The 24,930-nt window shown below is 44.1% G+C and overlaps 1 protein-coding gene across 14 annotated transcripts in view; it reads left to right on the forward strand.

Moving 5' to 3' along the window:
• Nucleotides 1-13,008, forward strand: part of LOC134339996 (uncharacterized) — a 147,507-nt gene extending 134,499 nt beyond the window's left edge. For all 14 annotated transcript variants that reach the window (XM_063036837.1, XM_063036838.1, XM_063036842.1 and 11 more), the window contains one exon: nucleotides 11,758-13,008. Coding sequence is in view for 1 of the 14 variants with exons in the window: in XM_063036838.1 (XP_062892908.1) it covers nucleotides 11,758-11,827 (70 nt within the window). In the remaining 13 variants the exon portion in view is untranslated. The remainder of the gene's footprint in view (nucleotides 1-11,757) is intronic.
• The last annotated feature ends 11,922 nt before the right edge of the window (nucleotides 13,009-24,930 follow it).

A 24,930-nucleotide genomic window follows, 5' to 3' on the forward strand; every position in this document is an offset into this window, starting at 1 on the left:
ATTTGTATTCTGATTTTGCAGAATTACGCCTCAATTCCTTTCAGCTGCTTATTTCTGCCTGTAGTCACTTTGTCGCGACATGAACGATGTTCTGCATACACACCGTGAAAATAGACTTATGATTGTCATTATGTGTTCATATAGTTTCCAAGATAACTATGTCTGAAAAGTCAATTCTTTCTTCTTCCGCATCTGGAAATCTCTAAATACATAGCTGATTGGTGAAACAAATTTGTCCGCAAAATTACCAAAATCGCATAAGCAGTCACACGGGATATTGTAAAGCAGAGCAAACCAGGCTCACATTTCTGCCCCGCTACTCAGTGACATAGAAACATATAGAGACTACAGCACAATACGGACCCTTCGGCCCAGGAAGATGTGCCGAACATGTCCCTACCTTAGAACTACCCGGGCTTTACCCATATCAGTGGGGACCTCCACTGCATTTCAGTGCCATATCTGTCCCTTAACCCGCAAATCCTCCGTCACTGAAATATTCAGATATCTCCTACGTGAATGTATCTTATAAATTATCCTCCAGGATCATTTGCGGCAGAAAATTCCAGAGATTCATCTGTATGGTATTCAGCTTGCACGGACGCCCTACTCTATGACTATGTACCATTGTTTGCTGAAAAGAAACCTGTAATAAAAAATCAGATTAAAACTGTAACACATATTGGCTCGTACTTACAATGAACCACATAATCGTGAGCATTTATTAAACGCTCGTCCAAACAAAATTTTCAGTATACCTTTTACCTATAGCGCATAGAACACAGAACAGAACAGCAGGGAGGCCGATTGTTTATTCTACTATGTATGAATCTTGCACATTTCCGTGTTAATATGGCGTCTTCCATAGTCATCTCCCGCGAAAAATGAGAATGATTCTCTGGCAATCTTTTCTATCAAATTCCGACTGTTCTCCTGACCCATTTCTGCAGGGAATATTGAATAAAAATGGAGATAATGGCGCATTGAATGCCTTTTTGAACGATTATGGCTGTTTGTATAATAATTCCAATTAAAAGTGTTTCATTAATTTTACCTTCGTTATAGGTTTAAGATGACGAAATCGTTCTCTAAATGTAGTGAAGTAGTTTTCATGAGTTCAATGTCCAATCATAAAACTGATGGCAGAGGGAAAGAAGTAGTACCTGAATCGTTGAGTGTGCGAACCTCCTCTCTGATGGTAGTACTTAATGATGTTTGCTACTGTTTGACACATCGCTCCTTGAAGATGTTCTGGAGAGGCTAGTGCCCATGATGGATCCAGTTAGGTTTCCAAGTCGATTCTGTGCAGTAGCCCGCATACACCACCCCCGCCCCCCCACCATACCAAACAGTATGCTGTCCATGGTACATTTATAGACATTTGAAAGTGCTTCTGGTGACATATCAAGCCATTTAGATAGCCTACTCCATATCGATCGCCATCGGGACCAGGACTTAGTGTATCCCTACTCTCCATGCACCTTTCCAAAATTATGTTAAACGTGCTGGCAACTCATTCCACACTCTCTTGAACCTCTGAATAAAGAAACTTCCTCTCATTTTCCCCATAAATTTCTCAATTTTCACCCTTAACTGTGACTTCTGGTTCAATCCCGACACAGCCTCAGTGCAAAAAAAAACGGTCTGTATTTAACTTATCTATAATAATAATTGCTATCTGTTAGTCTCGTGAGATCATGGATTTGCGCCTTGGAAGGTTTCCAGGGCGCAGGCCTGGGCAAGGTTGCATGGAAGACCAGCAGTTTCCCATGCTGCAAGTCTCCCCTCTCCACGCCACCAATGTCGTCAAAGGGAAGGGCATTAGGACCCATACAGCTTGGCACGGGTATCGTCACAGAGCAATGTGTGGTTAAGTGCCTTGCTCAAGGACACACATGTTGCCTCAGCCAAGGCCCGAATTAGCGACCTTCAGATCACTAGACCGACGTGTTAACCACTTGACCACGCGCTAAATTATCTATACACTTCATAATTCTGCATTCATCTATCAAATCTCCTCTCAATCTTCTATGATCTAAAGAATGCAGTTATACTTATTCATTTTTTGTTTTCACATAACTCAGGTCCACCGCACCTGACAACATTATTGTGAATTTTCTCAACACTCTTTCGACTTGGGTTACATCCTGATTTGTGCACAATCTTGATTTGATGGAGACAGACGTGAGAGCACGGAGGAACATCTGGTGCAACTTCTGAAATGCCTGCTTCGCTGCCGCTGCTAATGTGTGATCCTGAATCTCGGGACGGGAAGGCCCCAAGTCCTCCGCTTTGCTTGTTGCTCGGCGGCCGTGGCGTGGTCGAGGCGCTCGACGGAGATGGGTGTTCGGTGCTCGGTGTTGGAGGGCTGGTCGGAGGCTCGATGTTTTCGGACGGACTCGAAGTCGGCTGTGGTCGGGTGCTTCCAGAGTGCCGCCTCGGCAAGTTTGCGTCACTGGAGGTTCATGACAGGGAGAGTTTCTCCCTTCCAACGTCTGCGTGAGATGATGGACTATCGGGGCTTTGAGTCTTCTTTTACCCTGCCCATGGTCTGCTCTTTATAAAATTACCGTATTGCTTTCTACTGTTGTATATATTTGTTATAATTACGCGCTTTAGTCAGTTTTAGTCTTCGTCCGTCCTGTGTTTCTGTGATATATTACTGGAGGAACATTGTATCATTTCTAATTGCATGTATTTCTAAATGACAATAAACGAGGACTGAGTGTCCTCATAATCTAATCTAAAAAAAAATCTAATCTAATCTAATCTAATCTAATCTTTCCTGTAGTTAGTTTGCCTAAACTGCAAACAATATTCCAAATTAAGCCTTACCGCCGTCATAAAAAAATTCAAGATAACATCATATCATCTGTACTTAATACATTGATTTATGAAGATCAATGAGCCAAAGGAATTATTTTCGACCCTATCAACTTGTGCCGCCACTTCCGGAGTATTTCCGGAAATGTTTGTTATACGTACTCTTCAGTGTTCTACCGTTCACTGTAATATCTTCCAGGGTTGGTCATATCCAAGTACAAAACCTTTATTAAATTCCACCTGTCGTTTTTTTTTTTTCCAGCACATTGTTCCAGTTGGTCCACATCGCGCTGCAGGCACAGAGAGTCGTCCTCATTCTCCACCTCGCCCCCAATCTTGCTGCTGACGGCAAGTTCCCACATTCAGTTAACCGCATTATCATTGAGATAATCGATAGACATTAAAAAAAATACCAACGGACCCAGTACCCAGTCCAGTCGGAGAGGAAACCATCTGCTACCAGTTTCTTCCTTCTCCCTCAAAACAAATATCTAATCCAATTTTCTACTTCATCCTGAATGCCAGGCGATTGAACCTATTTGACCAACTACACAAAATACACTGCCTTGCTTTCATCAGCCTTCCTGGTAAATTCCTCAAAAAAATCTATAAGATCAGTTAGCCACGACTTACCGCGCAGACAGCCATGCTGATTATATTTAATTAGTTCATGTATATCTAAATAATCAGGCAACAAATCCCTTAGGTTATCTTCCAATAGCTTTCCTACTACTAATGTTTGCTTATAAGCTTGCCATATCTTTTAATTTTGAAGTCTTTACTAAACAGCCGCAGAACACAAAGTATCCTCCAATCCTCCACTACCTCACCTGTCTCTAAGAACGATTTAAATATTTCTGCTACTGCCCTGTCAATGTCTGCACTGGCTGTTTGAACATCTTGTTGCGCACTGAGGATGTAATTTGCCACAGAAACTCATGCATTCCTTTAACCGTTCTGCTTTCTTCATTAAGTGCTCTCTTGCACTTCTTGTATCCATTAAGGACTTCATCTCTTCCAACCTGCTATTTCTGCTATTGCCACCTTATATTGCTTACCCAATATCTTTTGAAAAAGAAGATTGTCTTAAACTCTTGCTTTTAACTTTATTCTGTAAGGCGCATACATGCTTTACATTATCAAAATATCACCATTGAAAGCCTCCAATTTGTTAAGTCCATCTTTGCAAGAAAATAGGATGTTCCTATCCACAGTTGTCAGATGCTATCTGATTCCATTGAAATTGACCATTGTCCAATTGCCGGCCTCAATTAGACGATATTTACTTGGAAACCGCTAACATTCTACTCACTATATGCAAAGTTTTCCCTTGCAGTCTTCGCTCTCCCCAGTAGCAGATGACGGAGCGCACGCTCTCGCCTTGGGACTTCTGCATACCGATTAAGGAAATATTCCTGAACATACTTGACAAACTCTATACCACCTCCTACTTTTGCGGATAGACTTCTGCTAGTCAATCTGTGGAAAGTTGAAATCCTTTTCTATATTAAACTTATGTTTCTAGCAAAATTCTGTGATTTCTCTGCATATTTGCTACGCTAAATCCCGATATTAATTGGCTTCATTCCTTTCTTATTCCTCAGTTCGATTCATAACGCCTCACTGGCCGAGTTTACCACTACCCTGAATGAGCAGTGCCGCGATATTTGCCTTAATTCTATCGGCGCCTCATCTCCTTTAATTTCTCCCGCTCGTCCGTGTTCAAATCAACAGAACCCCGTAATACTGAGCTACCAGTCCTGTCCCATCCTTCAGCCAATTCTCACTAATGTGTATAGTACCATAATTCCACGTATTGCTTCTTGACCAGAGCACATCTGCCATCTCTCCGAAACTTTTCGGAATGAAATGCATGCACAACCTTTGGATTCCTGACATTGTCTGATGTTTTAATGACATCTCTCCATAAAAGGTCTTCTGGCACTTTGGTTTAAACCCCCGGTAACATTAGGTTAAATTCGCTGAATCCCACTCCCACCACCATCCAGCAAATCGTTCTGACAGGATATTGCTACCAGTTCAGCTGCAAACGGTTTATTCTGCAGAAGTCCGAACTTCATGAAGGACTACCCAAGGATCCAAAAATCCCACGGCCTGCCCAATACACCAACTCCTAAGGCATGTGTTTTACACATATAATATTCTTATTTCTGGCCTTACAATTACGTGCCACTAATAACAATCTGAATGTGAAAACTCCAGAGGTCATGCCCTTGAAAGAAGCCCCTAAACATGGAGCATATAGAATATAGAATAGTACAGCACAGTACAGGCCAGCTGGCCCACAATGTTGTGCCGACCGTCAAACCCTGCCTCCCATTTAATCCCCCAAATTAAATGCTTCCAAATACCTGTCAAAAAGTCTCTTAAACTTCACTAGTGTATCTGCCTCCACCACTGACTCAAGCAGTGCATTCCACGCACCAACCACTCTCTGAGTAAAAACACCTTCCTCTAATATCCCCCATGAACTTCGCAGCTCTTACCTTAAATCCATGCCCTCTTGTATTGAGCAGTGGTGCTCTGGGGAAGAGGCGCTAGCTGTATACTCTATCTATTCCTCTTAATATATTGTATACCTCTATCATGTCTGCTCGCATCCTCCTTTTCTCCAAAAAGTAAAACCCTAGCTCCCTTAATCTTTGATCATAATCCATATTCTCTAAACCAGGTAACATCCTGGTAAATCTCCTCACTACCCTTTCAAATGCTTCCACATCCTTCCTATAGTGAGGCGACCAGAACTGGACACAATACTCCAAGTGTGGCTTAACCAGAGTTTTATAGAGCTGCATCATTACATCGCGACTCTTAAACTCTATCCCTCGACTTATGATAACTAACACCCCATAAGCTTTCTTAACTAACCTATGTAACTGTGAGCTAGCTTTCAGGGATCTGCGGACATGTACCCCCAGATCCCTCTGCTCCTCCACTCTTCCAAGTATCCTGCCATTTACTTTGTTCTCTGCCAAGGAGTTTGTCCTTCCAAAGTATAGCACCTCAGACTTCTCCGGTTTGAAATCCATCTGCCACTTCTCAGTCCACTTATGCATCCTGTAAATGTCTCTGTGCAAACTTCGACAATCTTCTACACTATCTACAACACCACCAACTTTTGTGTCGTTTGCAAACTTGATAACGCATCCTTCTACCCCCACATCCAGGTCGTTAATAAAAATCACGAAAAGTAGAGGTCCCAAACAGATCCTTGTGGGACACCACTAGTCACGACCCTCCATTCCGAATGTACTGCCTCCACCACCACCCTCTGCCTTCTGCAGGCAAGCCAATTCTGAATCCACCTGGCCAAACTTCCCTGGATCCCATGCCTTCTGACGTACTGAATAAGCCTACCTTGTGGAACCTTGTCAAATGCCTTACTAAAATCCATGTAGATCACATCCATTGCACTACCCTCATCTATATGCCTGGTCAGGTCCTCTAAGAACTCTATCAGGCTTGTTAGACACGATTTGCCCTTCACAAAGCCATGCTGACTGCCCTCATCAGATCATGATTCTCTAAATGCCCATAGATCCTATCTCTAAGAATCTTTTCCAACAGCTTTCCCACCACAGACGTAAGTCTCACTGGTCTATAATTACCCGGACTATCCCTACTACCTTTTTTGAACATGAAGAAACATTCGCCTCCCTCCAATCCTCCGATACCATTCCCGTGGACAACGAGGACATAAAGATGCTAGCTAGAGGATTAGCAATCTCCTCTTGCCTCGTGGAGCAGCCTGGGAATATTCCGTCAGGCCCCGCCGACCTATCCATCCTAATGTATTTTAAAAACTCCAACACCTCCTCGCCCTTAATATCAACATGCTCCAGAACATCAACCTCACTCATATAGTCCTCACCATCGTCAAGTTCCCTCTCATTGGTGAATACCGAACAGAAGTCTTCATTGAGGACCTCGCTCACTTCCAAAGCCTCCAGGCACATCTTCCTAACTTTATCTCTAATCGGTCCTACCTTCACTCCTGTCATCCTCTTGTTCTTCACATAATTGAAAAAATGCCTTGGGGTTTTCCTTTACGCTACTAACCAAGGCCTTCTCACACCCCTTCTTGCTCTCCTCAGCCCCTACTCTATATTCCTCAGTAGACCCATCTGATCCTTGCTTCCTAAACCTCATGTACGCTGCTTTCTTCCAGCTGACTAGATTCCCATCCTCGCTTGTCGCCCATGGTTCCTTCACTCTGCCACTCTATCTTCCTCACCTGCACAAATTTATCCCTAACATCCTGCAAGAGATTCCTAAACATCAACCACCTGTCCATAGTACATTTCCCTGCAAAAACATCATCCCAGTTCACAACCGCAAGTTCTACCTTTACAGCCTCGTAATTTACCCTTCCCAGATTAAAAATATTCCTGACCTCTCTGATTCTATCCTTTTCCATGACAATGCTAAAGGCCAGGGAGCGGTGGTCACTGTCCCCCAAATGCTTACCCACTGAGAGACCTGTGACCCGACCCTGTTCATTACCAAGTACTAGATCTAGTATGGCATTCCCCCTAGTTGGCCTATCAACATACTGTGACAGGAATCCGTCCTGGAAACACTTAACAAACTCTGCCCCGTCAAAACCCTTGGAACTAATTAGGTGCCAAACAATATTAGGGAAGTAAAGCCACTCATAAAGTCACCCTGTTGTTTTTTCACCTTTCCAAAATCTGCCTCCCAATCTGCTCCTCGGTATCTCTGCTTCTACCATGGGGCCTATAAAATACCCCCAATAGAGTAATTGCTCCCTTCCTGTTCCTGACTTCCACCCATACTGACTCATACATTACCCACCCTTTCTGTAGCTGTAATACTGTCACTGACCAGTAATGTCACCCCTCTTGCCCCTCCCCCTATCGCTTTTAAGGCACTGAAATCCAGGAATATTGGGAATCTATTCCTGCCCTGGTGCCTGCCAAGTCTCTGTTATGGCCACTACCTCATTCTTCCATGTATGTATCCAAGCTCTCAGTTCATTACCTTTTTTCCTGATGCCTCTTGCATTGAAGTACACGCATTTTAGCCCTTCTACCTTACTATCTTTACACCCTTTATTCTGCTTCTCTTCCCTCAAAGCCTCTCTATATGTTAGATCTTGATTTACTCCATGCACTTCTTTCACAGCTCTATCGCTCTGGGTCCCATCTCCCTTGCAAATTAGTTTACACCCTCCCGAACCATGCTAGAAAACCTACCTGCAAGGATATTTCTCCCCCTCGAGTTCAGGTGCAACCCATCCAATCTGTACAGGTCCCACCTTCCCCAGAAGAGATCCCAATGATCCAAAAATCTAAAGCCCTGCCCCCTGCACCAAATCCTTAGCCACGCATTCAACTGTCATCTCCTCCAATTCTTACCATCACCATCACGTATCACTGGCAGCAATCGTGGAATGCCACAACTGAAGTCCTGCTCTTCAGCCTTCTGCCTAGTTCCCGAAACTCACACTTCAGAACCTCATTCCTCTTCCTGCCTATGTCGTTGGTACCAACATGTATCAGGACTTCTGGTTGTTTTCCCTCTCTACCAGGATGATGTGCAGCCGGTCAGAGACATCCCGGACCGTGGCACCCGGAAGGGAACAAACCATGCGGATGTCCTTCTCACGTCCACAAAATCTCCTGTCTGCTCCTTTGACTATAGAATCTCCAATGACGACAGCTGTCCTCTTCTCCGTCCCACCCTTCTGCACCACCGGGTCAGACACAGTGCCGGAGGCCCTGCCACCGTGGCCCACCCCTGGTCGGTCGTCCCCACCAACAATATCCAGGACGGTAAACTTATTATTCAGGGGAATGGCTACAGGGGTGCTCTGCACTACCCGTCTACTTACCCTTGCTTTCCCCTCTCTGATTGTCACCCAACGACCTGCTTCCGACAGCCTAGGTGTGACTACCTCCCTGTAGCTCTCATCTATGACAGCCTCATTCTCCCTTATGAGTCGAAGAACATCCAGCTGCTGCTCCAGATTCCTTGCATGGTCTTCCAGATCGCCCAGCCGTATGCACTTCTGACAGATGTGACACTACCCCAAGACTGCCACATCTCACATGAGAGGCACATCACCGTCTCCGGCAGCCTTTGAAATAACTTTGCTCAACCTCGTCGTTCTTCCTCCCCATATCAGTTCACAATCACGACCTCTGGCTGATCACAGCAAAATTTAAGAATGTTGAGGAATCTCTCCGAGATTTTCTCCAACCTTCCTCTCTGAGTGGCAGAGCTAAGTTCAGTGCCAGGCGCAGGACAGCTATGACTTTCTTATGCTCGATTATTCGTCCCGACAGCAACTAAAGTGAGAATGGGGATCGCCACAGGGCTACGCTGGCTGATTTAACTCTTACCACTTCCGGGCTCTCATCCAGTCTCATATATCCTGCATCTCGCTCCCTGTCCACTCCGTCCGGTGTTCTGCCAACTCTCTCCGTTCGCGTCTTCTCTCTTCATCTCTCGCCGACAAAAGACCGCGAAATACCTGTCAGACCCACAAGAAAGAACAACATGCCTCTCTAGCCGAAAAATGTAAACAGAAAGCTTTTTCCCCTTCAAGAATCCTTGCTCAAGAAACATAGAAACATAGAAAATAGGTGCAGGAGTAGGCCATTCGGCCCTTCGAGCCTGCACCGCCATTTATTATGATCATGGCTGATCATCCAACTCAGAACCCAGCCTTTCCTCCATACCCCCTGACCCCTGTAGCCACAAGGGCCATATCTAACTCCCTCTTAAACATAGCCAATGAACTGGCCTCAACAGTTTGCTGTGGCAGAGAATTCCACAGATTCACCACTCTCTGTGTGAAGAAGTTTTTCCTAATCTCGGTCCTAAAAGGCTTCCCCTCTATCCTCAAACTGTGACCCCTCGTTCTGGACCTCCCCAACATCGGGAACAATCTTCCCGCATCTAGCCTGTCCAATCCCTTTAGGATCTTATACGTTTCAATCAGATCCCCCCTCAATCTTCTAAATTCCAACGAGTACAAGCCCAGTTCATCCAGTCTTTCTTCATATGAAAGACCTGCCATCCCAGGAATCAATCTGGTGAACCTTCTTTGTACTCCCTCTATGGCAAAGATGTCTTTCCTCAGATTAGGGGACCAAAACTGCACACAATACTCCAGGTGTGGTCTCACCAAGGCCTTGTACAACTGCAGTAGTACCTCCCTGCTCCTGTACTCGAATCCTCTCGCTATAAATGCCAGCATACCGTTCGCCTTTTTCACCGCCTGCTGTACCTGCATGCCCACTTTCAATGACTGGTGTATAATGACACCCAGGTCTCGTTGCACCTCCCCTTTGAACTTTCATTTCATTATATGAGTTCTGCTATCCTGGAAGATTTTTTAAAAACTTTTATTTCATATATTCATTTATGTATCCGTGTACCTGTGTAAATGGCAATACTCTCTAATTTGACTTTGACATTTGCTGTGCCGAGGCAATATGTTATATATATCTCAGAGTATAAGGGATGAAGGCAAGAATAAATTAGCAAAGTTGGGAAATAAGCTATTTCAAACCTATAGCGGTTTTAGGTATATCTAAAATGCTGTGACCAGTGCATCTGTAGGTAATCTGGAATTGTCGTTGACTTTTATGTACGAGTTTATGTCATATAAATCAGTGTAGTTATCTGCATTCGAGGGTGGATAATGGTATTAGCGTCTTGGCAATAATTTTACCTTGATTTTTGTCTTTCTCAGTCCGGTGTTGTCCTGAATCGTCTGTGTCTTGCGATAGCTTCGCAGCTTCTTCCTTTTGTTCCATTAATTTTTCAGTTTCACCTGTGAATTCATGATCTTGTTAGGAAATCGCCACGCTTCGAACTCTTGCGTTCTTTTGTCTATTTTGTCTCTCCCTCTGTATTAGCAGAAACTTTGTTAGAATTACTTATTAAATAGAGAGGCTTTACAACAGTGACTGCGATGAAAAAAAATGTAGCATTTTGGTTTTCATTGCTTAAAACAAAATTTAAGCCTCGATTTTCGAAAAGTAGACAATTACTGTATTAACATCTGAACTGAATCTCAAGAGGCTTTTACATGTAAAATCGTGTCGTGACCATATATTACATCAATGGTTTGGCATTTCATCTTGAAATAGTGTATTCCTGAGAGCAGGTTGTGAGCTATACTGCACTTCATTAGAATGGTATGTGCATTTTTTATAACAAATCCAAACTACATAATCACTGGCAAATAGAGAACTGTCTTCGAAGAAAACAAGGTGAAACATTTTGAAAGAACGAGATGGGTTATTCTCACAGTCAGAGAAAATCTTAATAGAAATTAAAGAAATAGAAAGAGTGAAAAAATAACATACCGAATTTTGAAGAGTATTCGACGAACAAGTTCAAATTCTGCAGATTAAGCATTCCCGACATTTTCTTTCGTTCAGTATTTTGATCAATCCCTTCAAGTATATTTAAATGCTTTGTATGAACACTGTGTTTGATTATGTTTAATTTCCTTGTATTGTTGGGACTGAGTCACTGACAAGTTATAGTCCTATCGCCCGCTTACATTCTTTGAAACTCCAACATCTTTTAACACGTTGAAGGAAGGATATTGAAGAGTTGTCACCGACTGGTTGCAATGCACTAAATTGTATTTGACGTAATCCAGCAGTCGACGCTTACGACAGGAGCAGACAGACAGATAATAGCTCGCACTTGTTTTAAGCCAACATCTTCGACTTACACAATGCGGCTATGTGTCGATAAATGTGGCAATATGCATCAAGCCCCAATTTACGATTACTCTGCACTAGTCAAATTTCCTTCTTGCTCAATTTTCTTACCTAACATCAACTACCTGACATCCTCTTCTGTGTGTACTACCTCTTGTGATTCTCTGAATGAATATAGATAATCTGTTTTTTGTTTCCCCTCCAGAGATGCTGCCCGACCCGTGGAGATTCACAAGCTGTATTTGTTTTGTTCTCATGAAATAACGTCAGGTTAAATATCTGCCCAATTGACATCAGTACATCACCTGCAGCAGCACGGGGTCCAACACTCGACCGTTGCTGCACTACCATCAAGAAATTCGTTCATCCCCTAACTGCATACTTGAAGAGACTAAAGACCAACGCACCAAAAATGTTCACTTCAAATTTCAGCTTCAGAATAAGGAGCATATTTTTCACATTGACACCTTATGCTACAGGCGTAATGTGAATAAAAAACATGTTTGTGGCCATGTCACCGATTGGGTAAAAGGCATGCAAGCCTCACGATACCTGGTATATCTCCCTGAGTATTATACGCCAAAAGATTGAATCCATACCCGAAGGTTTAATCCTGTCATCGGCACTCCACCGCAGTCAACATTTAGATTCCGCAAGGCCGTGAATCAAATTGCTTTCCCAGGAATGTGGAAGACCTGTTTTTTTTTTCCCCCGTATTTTATCTACTGTGTCGTCTTTCACTGACTGTCCTCTCTATTGTGTTAGTATGAGATCAAATGGCATGATGGCACTTCATTACTGGGTAGTTTGTGTAAACGTGTAATCTGTTTTAATTCCATTCTGATCCTTTTTACTATTTCTTCCGGAAGTAAAATGCACATTCTGACTCGCCTTGGTACTCCAATGCATTTTCGCGGCAGATAGCTTTTCTGTATCTGACTTATAATATCGAGGGATCAAATTCTCTCTCTTATTTAGCAGATGTTTTTATCATGACGGGGGCGTTGGGAACGGACCCAAATGCAAGAGACAGACACTGAAGTACAAGGAACAGGACTTGACTAGAGTAGGAACGTGACAGGGTACAGACAAGGAGCAGGGACAAGAATGCAGACTTGGGCTATGACATGGACTAGACACAGGGAACCAGGACAAGGAACTATGAACTAGGAGCCTGGGCTTAGACTCCGAACCAGAGACTGGACAAGGACCCAGAACATGGGTCTTGCCTCGGGCTCAAACTCCAAAACTACGCGAGGACATGACATGGCTACCGGAGAGGACGTGGCTGGGGTTCTGGGTCCTGAACTTGGAGACAGGCTGGGCTCTTGGCTCCTGAACTTGGAGACAACCTGGCGTCTTGGCTCCTGAATTTGGAGACAGGCTGGGGTCTCGGTTCCTGAACTTGGAGACAGGCCGGGGTCTTGAGGCTTGAGGATGGGGGCCGGGATCTTGAGGCTGGAGGATGGGGGCCGGGATCTTGAGGCTGGAGGCCGGGGTCTTGAGGCTTGAGGATGGGGGCCGGGGTCTTGAGGCTGGAGGATGGGGGCCGGGATCTTGAGGCTGGAGGCCGGGGTCTTGAGGCTGGAGGCCGGGATCTTGAGGCTTGAGGCTTGAGGCTGGGGGCCGGGGTCTTGAGGCTTGAGGATGGGGGCCGGGATATTGAGGCTGGAGGCCGGGGTCTTGAGGCTGGGGGCCGGGGTCTTGAGGCTTGAGGACGGTGGCCGGGATCTTGAGGCTGGAGGCCGGGGTCTTGAGGCTGGGGGCCGGGATCTTGAGGATTGACGCTGGGGGCCGGGATCTTGAGGCTTGAGGCTTGAGGCTGGAGGCCGGGGTCTTGAGGCTGGAGGCTGGAGGCCGGGATCTTGGAGTCCATACGAGGACATGACGGGGCAAGGGTACATCGAGGCAACTCCTGGGCAGGGCGCGGGACTCTTACCCGACGGCCAGAGACAGGAAGGGACAGAACCAAACGCAGGGTAACGGCAAACGGCCTGGTTTACCCGACGGAAGCGTGGGACAGGAAGGAAGCTAGGTCCGGGTTGGCTTCATGACTCGAGGCGGCCGGTAACCTCAGCAGGCTATGGAACAGTCAAATCCATACCTCGAAGATTGTACTAGCCTTCCACCGGTGGGTTGCTCCAAGGCGAGACTGACGAGTTGCAAGCGAGGGGCACAGGCCAGGCAAGGCGACAGAAGGAAGGGAAGGGATTCAGACAGGATGCTGGACAGGAACAACCCAGCCGCCAAGCCCTGGTCTCTGGAGGTATTTATGAGTCTGCCCAAACTAGAATCATGTGCATCAATTACAGTGCTTAACAGTAACAGGAAATCCTGGAAAAAGGGTCAATGGACCGCACCGTGAAACGGAATGCGGACTTCGCGGACCGGACCATGGCAGTATTATTTCTGATTCTCCCGTTTATCCACAGACATAACGTTCATTTTTTTTTCCTGCTGTACAACGAAATTGAGAGAAATAGTGTTGTTACTGCTGAGAAACTTCCAATGCAAATAAATGATACTTCCCAAGCTGTTACCTGCATTTTCTACTTTCAGTTCCTCTTCTTAAATTTCACGAAATACTGGATGACTAAACGCGCGTGCGCGCGCACAGACACACATACACAGTCAAAGACACACACACACACACACACACACACACACACACACACACACACACACACACACGCACACACACACACACACACACACATACACACACACACACGCACACACATACACACACACACACACACACACACACACAGTAGATACACATCCATATACATGCACACTCATGCACAGTATATGACGTACAGTATATGCAGTGCGCATATATATATGATGCGTGCACATCGACATACACACACATTCACATTATAATGAGTCTGTACACTACACGGACATATACAGTATATACATATAGATATCAATCTACACAATACACACACACGTGTGTGTGTGTGTGTATGTGTGTGTGTGTGAATGTACACTGTTTTGGGGGAAATTTTCGAACCGACCAAGGCACATAATAAATTCATTACTTGTTTAGCAAAGCCAATCAATTTAAAATAGCGGTTGACATCATACTAGGTCAATCAGTGATAATGTGGAAACATTTTTTAAGAAAGAACTATCATGGACTCAGAAGTTCGTTTTAAGTATTCTCCGTGAATTCATGTCTTTAAGAACAGCCTATTCACTGTGAAGAAATGTTTCCTGATGTTAGTCTCAAATCTCTGCTTAACCGGTCTCCACCTCTGCTCCATGAATTCCTTTTAGGGTTAACTTTGAAGTAGCAGGAAGCACCTACCTTTTAGATTTAGATTATGAGGACACTCAGTCGCAGTGTTCTGTCATTTAGGAATGCATGCATTAAAAAATGATACAATGTTTCTCCAGAAAGATATCATAGAAACACAGGACAAACCAAGACTAAAACTGACAAAACCACCTAATTATAACATATAGTTACAACAGTGCAAAACAATACCCTAATCTGATAAAGAGCAGATCACGGGTACGGTAAAAAAAAAAGTCTCAAATCTTGATAATCCCATTATCTCACGCAGACGGTAGAAGAGAGAAACTCTTTCTGCCATGAACTCCAAGCGCAGCAAACTTGCCGATGCATTGGAAGCACCCGACGGCAGCCGACTCTGAGTCCGTCCGAAAACATCGAGCCTCCGACCAGCACTGCGACACCAAGCACCGAGCACCATCTCTGCCGAACGCTTCGACCACTCCCCGGCCGCCGAGCAGCAAGCATAGCCGAGGACTCGGGGCCTTCCCCTCCGGAGATTCCGGATCACACAGTAGCAGCGGCAGTGAAACAGGCATTTCAGAAGTTTCACCAGCTGTTCCCCCGTGCTCTCACGTCTATCTCCATCAAATCAGGATTGTGCACAGTACCCTACTTTGACAGATATCAGATATCATTCACCGGAATGGCCGCTGCGAGCTGCATCGCGCCGCCATCTTCTCAATTGCCGCCTTATACATATCGCTAATTATTTTGAACAATTTAGCCATTTCTCCTCTCATTCTGCGTATATTTTAGATAAAACGATTTGATTCTTTCAATCTCGCTTCATTGCTCATGCGCTGCAGACCTGGAATGAGTTTCGTCGCCCTTCTCTGAACTATTTCCAGTGTCTTCAGATTTGTACTTACTCAAGGTCTGGCCTCACAAGCGATTTATACCACTTATGGAAGAAACCTTGAGCGTTGAACTCCACAGAGTGCATTATATAGGCCAAAATTCTACTTGCAATCAGAATCGCTTTTGTGCATTGATCAGTCAACAAAACAGGAAAATAGAAACATAGAAAACCTACAGCACTATACAGGCTGGCCCACAAATTTGTGCCGAACATGTCCAGGTCATAGAAATTACTATGCTTACCCATAGCCCTGTATTTTTCTAAGCTCCGTGTACCTACCTAAAAGTCTCTTAAAAGACCCTATCGTATCCGCCTCCACCACCGCTGCCGGCAACCCATTCCACGCACCCACCACTCTCTGTGCAAAACACTTACCCCTGACAGCTCATCTGTACCTACCCCCCAGCACCTTAGACCTGTGTCCTCTTGTGCCAACCATTTCAGCCCTGGAAAAAAGCCCCTGACTATCCACACGATTAATTCCTCTCTAATTATCTTATACACCTCTATCAGGTCACCTCTCATCCTCCCTCGCTCCAAGGAGAAAAGGTCGAGTTCACTCAACCTATTCTCATAAGGCATGCTCCCCAATCCAGGCAACATCCTTGTAAATCTCCTCTGCACCCTTTCTATGGTTTCCACGTCCTTCCTGTAGTGAGGCGACCAGAACTGAGCACAGTACTCCAAGTGGGGCCTGACCCGGGTCCGGTATAGCTGCACCATTACCTCTCGGCTCTAAAATTCAATTCCATGATCGATGAAGATCAATACACCGTACGCCTTCTTAAACATGGTGTCAACCCGCGCAGTTGCTTTGAGCGTCCTATGGACTCAGACCCCAAGATCCCTCTGATCCTCCACACTGCCAAGGGTCTTACCATTTATACTATATTCTGCCATCATATTTGACCTACCAGAATGAACCACTTCACACTTCTCTGGGTTGAACTCGATCTGCCACTTCTCAGCCCAGTTTTGCATCCTATCAATGTCCCGATATAACCTCCGATACAGCAGACTTTATAACTCAAGACACTGTATATTTATATCTGATAATTTTACTTCCTATGTGTATTGCCTGTATCTACTAACATTAAATTTCATCTGATATTTATGTCCCGACATTTGGATTTTTTCATAGCTAACTGTATTAATTCTGCTGCCTGAATCTCATCAGACCGCCCACCAAATTTAATGTATCCTGCGAATTTTACTGGTTTATTTGTTATTTGTTTCTCCAAATTAATAATGCAAATTACATGCAGCCACGGCCCCAAAACTGATCCCTGCGGAACCCAACTGTAATATCTTACAGGAGTGAAAATCCTCTTTTTTATCATAGTTTTCTCTTTTTGAGCCAATTCTGCACCCTTTCGCACACGTTATCCTGAATCTCAGCTTTCTGTAATTTGATTATTAATCTCACATGGTTCCTACCTTAACAGCATCATTTTCCAGTGGTCTAGTATCAACTCCCATTCTCTTTCACTCTTTATATGACTGTAAAAATGCTTTCGATGTCATGCCTTATATTATTGGTTACTCTTTCCTCATATTTCATCATCACCTTTCTTATAACGACTTAGTTATTTTTTAAATGTGATTTTCAAACGTCCCCAATCATCCGACTTCCAGCATATGACATTTCCTTGGCATTTTATGCAGTACTGACCTTCCGTGGCATCTCTGTGCCTAACTATGCCATTTCAGATCTTCTTCCTTTGTGGGAAATATCTTTCCTGTGCTTTGTGAGCTATTGCTCGAGACTTCAGCCGTCGCTGCTCTGCCACCATCTCCGCCAGCATCATCCTAAAATCCATCTGAGCAAGCTCCTCGCTCATGCCTCTTTGATTCCATTATTCCATCCCGATACTGATACATATAACTGCAGCCTGAATATCATGCAATCATATTATGATCTCTGTCTCTAAGGTCTCCTTTACATTAAGCCCCCGAATAAGATCTGTGTTATTATACAACACCCAATCTAAGATAGCCTTTCCCTGAGTAAACTCAAAGGCAAGCTGCTCTAAAAGGGGCATTTCGTGGGCATTCAACACATTCCATATCTTGTGATCGGACTCTGACCTGGTTTTCCCAATCCCACAGTATTTTGATTACCCCTTTGACAATTGTGTCAAGACCCTTATTATATGCCTTCTCCAGCTCCCTTTGGAATCTCAAACCCACATTTTAGCTTCTACTTGGAGGCCTTTAATTTGTTTTTCTTTTTAGCTTTTCAGTTACTTCACTCCATCCTCAGAAACACTGCATCGTCTGGACATAAGTTACTTTATAAAGATCTAACTCCATCTCTTACCGCACCACGCCTATGCCTTCTTGCCTGTACTTTCGTTACAAAGCCTATGCGTTGATGTTGAACTCCCAACTATGGCCTTCCTTTAGCCATAATTCAGTGATGCAATGTCTTGTTGTTGTTGTTGTACTAAGCTTCCTATTTGCTTTCGCATCCTTATGCCCTCCAGAACGGTATACAGAAATTTGTCATTGAAAATCGAGTTCCATCATATCATAAATCAATCTTCTCAAAAACACATTTTTCTATTGGTAATGGCATAGGTTCAGAGTACCTCCTTGGTGCACGCTGAGAGTGAGCACACTGAACGACGCCTTGGGGTTGAAACTGGTGGATTATAGACTCTTGCTCCTCAAATACATTCACATTGACATTGAATTTATCGATATCAACATGGGAATTCTCACTCCAGAACAGTTCTGCTGAAGTATATGTCATGGACCCGATTGTTACTCCCCTACCTTGCAACTAATCCCCTTCGATAATGCGTTGATTTCAATCGTTAGTTTCCCGTTTACTGCTAATTCGCTTGATGACAGCCAACCTGGTCTCTATCAAGAACTACAGTATAAGAACCCTGACATCACAACCACTGGTGGCCGGTTGGTTGGCCTATTCCTGTTTGATAACTTCGTTTCCTGACAGCTTAGAAACGCTAGTTCTGAGTTCAGCTCCAGTTACAAGGTATTCCATGGAAACCCCGTCTCCGTGTCAAGACTCCATATCAGAGCTGCCTGTCAAGATTCCTCCTGTTTGCCGCACAACGTACACGTCAGTGCAAACATTCCCAACTCAATCCCCGTGCCTTTGTCCTGCACTTGGGTTCTCCTAAGTCGTTCCATGCAACAGAACGAGATTGCCGGAAAGGAAACCAGCGAAAACGAAACCCCTACAACAAGCCCTCGCCAGCCAGGACTCGCTACTGGGCCTGCACGATCGGCTGCTCCGGGATGTCATGCAGAACCTCCGTTCCTTGTCAATGAAAGTAACAGAAGTCAGTGAACAGGTCTACCGAGTATCCGCCCATCTTACCCCGTCGCCTCCAGGAACTCAGTCTGAGCAGCCCAGCCAGCCTGAAGTGGCAACGCCCTATGTATCGACAACACGACCGCTAAGACAGCCGCACGTACCTGAAGCAGAACCCTACGCCGGGGATCTGGGGAAGTGCCGGCCTTTCTTCTGCAATGCTCCTTGGTGTTCGAGCAGCGGTCATCCAAGTACGCTACAGACCGATCAAAGATAGCTCAATGGTCCGCAGCCCGGAGGTTGGCGACCACTGGCTTACATCATGGGGTTGTTTCGAGGAAGTGCCTTAGCGTGGGCCACCGCGATTTGGGATAATCAACCAGAGACCTGCTCTTCATTCCCCACCTTCATCACAGAAATGAGGAAGATTTTTGACCATCCCGTGCGCGGTAAAGATGCCGCTAAGCGTCTACTCTCTCCATGAGGGATCGCGCAGTGTTGCGGAATACCCGTTAGAGTTCCGGATATTGGCGGCCGACTCGGGGTGGAATGATGAGGCACTCCAGGAGGTACTTCGGCAAGGCCTCTGTGACATAGTAAAGGACGAGTTGGCGGCAAGGGATTATACAAACAGCTTGGATTCATTCATCTCCCTAGCCAGCAGGCTGGACAACCGACTCCGAGAACGTCAGAGAGAGTGGACCGGCCGTCCTACACCTTTGGTTACCATCTTCTCCCAGTCCTAGTCTCTCTCTTCCTCCCGATCCTATAATAGCTCCCAGTCCAGCCGTTTCCAAAACCCTTTGATAAACCTCAGATAGATTAGGCACATAGTGAGGACTGGAACCTCCTCAGAATCAGTATGCTTGAATAAGGATGAACTGTGCTACATTTTGTGAGATACTGATACGCAGAAGATCACAACACAGTAGCCGGACCTTTGACCAACGAGGATTTGCGGTATCAATTAAGCATAATTAAATAACTAATTTAAATTAGATTCCATCTCTGGAATGTCCATATACCAAAATTATCTGCAACGTCATATGACGATGAAAGAGGCGCTTAAACACTGTATCATATTTGCCACCCACACACTCAAAAAGTATCCACAATTCTGCAGAAAATACTGGCGCATATCTCCTGTTGGGTTACTCGTCATAACGTAGATATCTGCCCATGATATTGGACATTTCAAACCTCGGAAAATGACCCTCGCTCTCACCTCTATATCTACCTCTCATTATCTTAAAGCATTTAATCATGGTTTCTTCAGTCTGTGTTGCTCTTGAGAAAACAAAGACTTTTTTTTCAGCATCTCCTTCTTGATCCAACACTCTAATCCAGGCATAAACCCTGTAACCTTCTTCGTATCCTCTCCAATATTTTGACATTCTTTTCTATAATGTCTCTACTAAAACTGAATTTTATCCCTAAATGGATATATTTTATATAGCTGCAACATGCAGCTCACATGAAGGAATTTGTCACATACTGCAACTAATCCGAGCTCGACGTCAGTAAGACAAACGAGAGAGTGAAGGGCTTTAGGAAGACCAAGCCTACACTGCTCTCTTTTACTATGGATGGTGAGGACGTGAATGTGTGGAGGATTTCCATGTGCTTCGGGGTGCAGCTGTATGACAGATTTGAGTGGAGTACCAGCACAGAGGTTGGGTTGAAGGAGGCCCCGAGTCGCATCTACTTCCTGAGGAGACTGCGGTCTTTGGAGTAGGCAGGCCTCCCCTTCACATGCTCTACAAGCCTGCTGTTGGCGGTACAGTATTCTATACGGTGGTTTGCTGGGGCAATGGCATCAACACGGGTGATGATTAGAAAGGCGGTCTCTGTTATAGGAAGCAAACTTGCCAGACTGGAGGATGTGGTAGAACGAAAGACCCAACGAAAAATTCTGGCAGTTCAATGCTTCTGACCCTCTGCATGCCACCTCGGCTGAACAGAGGAGCACATTTAATAATCGACTTATACAACTGTGCTGCAGCAAAGAACGCTATATGAGGTCATCCTAATCCCGCCCACTATCCCTACAATGCATCAAAGTACAGCCGGTGCTGACTCTCTACTGCGAGGCTGTTTGAGTTAACTATATATTTTACATTCTTTCCTCTTTTTCTTACAATATTTGTCTATTTGTAGACCTGTTCTCCAGTAACGCTACTGAGGAGACTGCGGTCTTTGGAGTACGCAGGCCCCCCTTTCACATTTTCTACAAGCCTGCTGTCGGCAGTACAATCGTTTGTACGATGGTTTCCTGCGACAATGGCATCAACACGGGTGATGCCAAAAGGCTTAAGAAACTGATTAGAAAGGCGGTCTCTGTTATAGGAGTCAAATTTGACACTGCAGGCTGTGGTAGAACAAAGGATCCAACGGAAAATTCTGGGAGTTCAATGTTTCTAACCCTCTGCATGCCACCTTGGATGAACAAAGGAGCACATTTTGTAATCGACTTAGACAACTGTGCTGCTCCAAAATAAAAAAAAACGCGAAATGAGGTCCTCCTAATCCCGCCCATTAGACTCTATATTGAGTCAACCTATTGCCGGTGCTGATGCTCTACAGTTAGACTATTTGAGGTAACTATATTTTATAAGCAACACACATCAAAGTTGCTGGTGAACGCAGCAGGCCAGGCAGCATCTCTAGGAAGAGGTACAGTCGACGTTTCAGGCCGAGACCCTTCGTCAGGGTCTATATAATAAACTATATTTTTTATATCCTTTCTTATTTTTCTTACAATATGTGCCTATTTGTCGTCCTGTTCTCCCGTAACGCTATACTGACACTTTCTTTTTAATGATCGACAAAGTGTCCTTCTATCTACGCCTTATTTATAACCCGTTACCTCACGTTCAGCATTTGAACCACGAGAGGTCTTCATGCATCAGGGCTGTTGACAATCGTGCCATGGACCTTATACTGTCTCCTTATGTTTGATGTGGCAGAGTGCGACATCTGCCATTTGGACTAATAGCACATATACTAATATTTATACACCCATCTCTGGAACAAGCATTGCAAAGGGTCACAACTTTTCAGTCATGCGTTCTCACCCTCGCTAGTTAGCGTTTGCACCTTTTCACATATTGGCAAAGGTTGCATTTGACAGTTTTTGAAGCAAATGGGCTTAGTTTCTATATGTGTTGTTTTCATCCCTATATCAACCAATTCAGACTCACATCAGAAGTTACCTTTCCACCCAGATACTGAGAACCGTGGGATGAACTGTGAGCACGGTAATGGGTGGGGTAGCAAGGCACAGTGGTTAGCAGGAAGCTTTACAGTACTCGTGACACGGGTTCAAATTCTAACGCTTACTGTAAGGAATTTGTCCGTTCTCCCCGTGACCGCGTGTTTTATTTTTCTGGGTGCTTCAGTTTCATCCCTCAGTCTACAGTCTAAATAAATAAAAATGAAGAAATATTCACATGGGCGGTATGCTACACTAGTCGATAAAGGCCTTGCTTCTAGATTACCTTTGGGTTTATCTTATGGATTTTGAAGTGTTGGTCATGAAAATCACCATCTAATTTCCCTATCACACACCATTGCTTTTGAAGTCACCTATGTTGATTATTTCAATTCACAATTAAAGTCACTTAAAATATTCCCACCATGAAAACGGAAAAGATGTCAGTGTAGTCTCGGTAAATCTGGGAATGCTTGGAGACTGCCTGTATTGCATAACAGGACAGGTTTTAGACAGGCTAGAGAAGTACTACGCAGACACCGTTCTAAACATTGCATTTTCATGTATCGCTGATTGTGACCATGTCGATGCGCATGTTTTACGTGCATATAATGTGTTAACTCAAAATTAAGTTATTTTACTTTCAGGAGTAATTGTGATAGCAAAATGCCTCTCCAAAGTTGCAACAATCATGATGACTAATCGTATATTTGTGGCGAATATGCGCTTAATCGACATGCCTCCTCTTATAAAGAAGTCACATGACTTCTGATTTTGCTGTAAAATTTGTCACCAAGACGAAGCCTGAGCATCTGACATTTGTTGCACAGCATGCCCTGTGAATCTTGAAGCTTCGTTCAGAGGTACTCGCAATTCAATGCCAATCGTTGTCCGGACAATATGGCAAGAGCAGAGGGACCCATTGCTAGATCTGTCTGACCACTGCGTTTGGTTTCTGTGCTAAAAACAAGAAAGCCATTGAATACCCAAATCTCCCTTCTTTCTATACGTGTACCTGTGTATATGGCGATAAACTCGACTTTAAATTTGACTTATGGTGTACTGAGTGACTATGTTATTGGCGTTAGAGTACAAAGGAAGAAGGCAAGCGGTATTAACAAAAATAGGGAATACGCCTCTTACTTACTCCTGCTGTAATTAGGTTGTCTTCGTTTTTTGGTTTATTTGCAGATCGTGTGATATATGTGTACCTGTGCATATGGTGAAAAACACAACCTTGATACTAATGTTTGTTGCACCGAGTTACTAAGTCATTTGCAGACGAGTACAAAACAAGAGTATAGGGCGACACCAACAAAAGTAGGGAAACAGATTCTGCGTGCCTATCCCAGTATTCGGTATAGTGAGCTTCTGTCTAAACTGGTCTCAGATCTTCAGCTGTGTCCGCTCTGCACATCTCTCAAGTAATTGATTAGTGTAAAAATGATCTATCACTGATTTACATGCATCTATTATTCTACCCTTCACGACCTTCGAGGGACGATAATGCTATTAATGTCTTAATAATAAATTTTGTAACGTAGTGTAACTTGAATTCTGCCTTTCAGAGCCGGACTTTGTTCCAAATCGTCTGTTACCAGGAATAGCTTTTCAGCGAGTCTTTTCCCGCCTAATTTTCGTGGAAATTCGAGACAGTTTCGAGAGCAGGGAATGCTTTACAGCAGTGATTGCAATAAAACAAAACACCATTTTGTGTGTTATTTTGTTCGAAGCAAAATTAAGTCCAGGAGCGGGGATTGAAAACAATCTGTTCCGTGACACCTGAAATGCATGTCAGTAGATACTCACATGCAAAAATGTACGGTGAAATTTAATGATAGGTGAATGGCTCGGAGGTTCATTTATGTTCTGTGTAATTCTGAGAATAAACTGTCAGCTGCACAGCACCTCGTTGTAATAGTATATGCAACATTCCTTGACTGATCGAGCCTACGTCATCGGAGGGAAATAGAGAAGTATCTGCTAAGGGATCACTGTGAGACACTTTTTAAGTGTGAGATGGAGTACTCATGCATTCAATGAATTTTTTGATGGAAGTGAAAGGTTTTAAAAAGGGAGCATAGGACCATGCTGAAATTTCGATAAAACTATATAAGTGCTGAAATTGCCCAAGGAAATCGGAGAATATCAGATCAGATTAAAATCGTTTGACTCCAACGGTTAACTAATACAGATTGAAAATTCCCGCCATTCCTTCATTTCAATTATTTGAAATGTATTCAAAAGCTTTACACGAACATTCTTTTTGATTGTGTTTGACTTCCTTCTATTGTTGGGACTGAGGCTCTGACGTGTATTAGGACTGTTGTGTCCTAACGTTGTTTCAGACTCTAACAAAATGTAATAGATTTCAGAAAAGATACTGAAGAGTTATCAGCGACTGGTTGTAACCAATAAATTATATATGTCGTGATCCAGCATCGAGGAATTGACAAGGAGAGAAAGAACAAAGAATACCTTACGTTCTTCAACCAAACATCTTAGAGTTACACATCTGGGCTATGTGTGTAAAAAGATAATATTGACCATCAAGCCCAAACGTACATAATTCTACAATAATCACAATTTCCTTGAGCATTTGCTTTACCTATCAGCAACAATTTCACAAAATTCCTGCTATATTCTGCAAGTCCCCATTTAATTAGATCAACTTATGGAGGTCTGTTCCATCCTTTAACATTTGTGCACGGTGCGGAG

Source organism: Mobula hypostoma, chromosome 31 (assembly GCF_963921235.1).
Source record: "Mobula hypostoma chromosome 31, sMobHyp1.1, whole genome shotgun sequence".
Lineage (NCBI taxonomy): Eukaryota > Metazoa > Chordata > Chondrichthyes > Myliobatiformes > Myliobatidae > Mobula > Mobula hypostoma.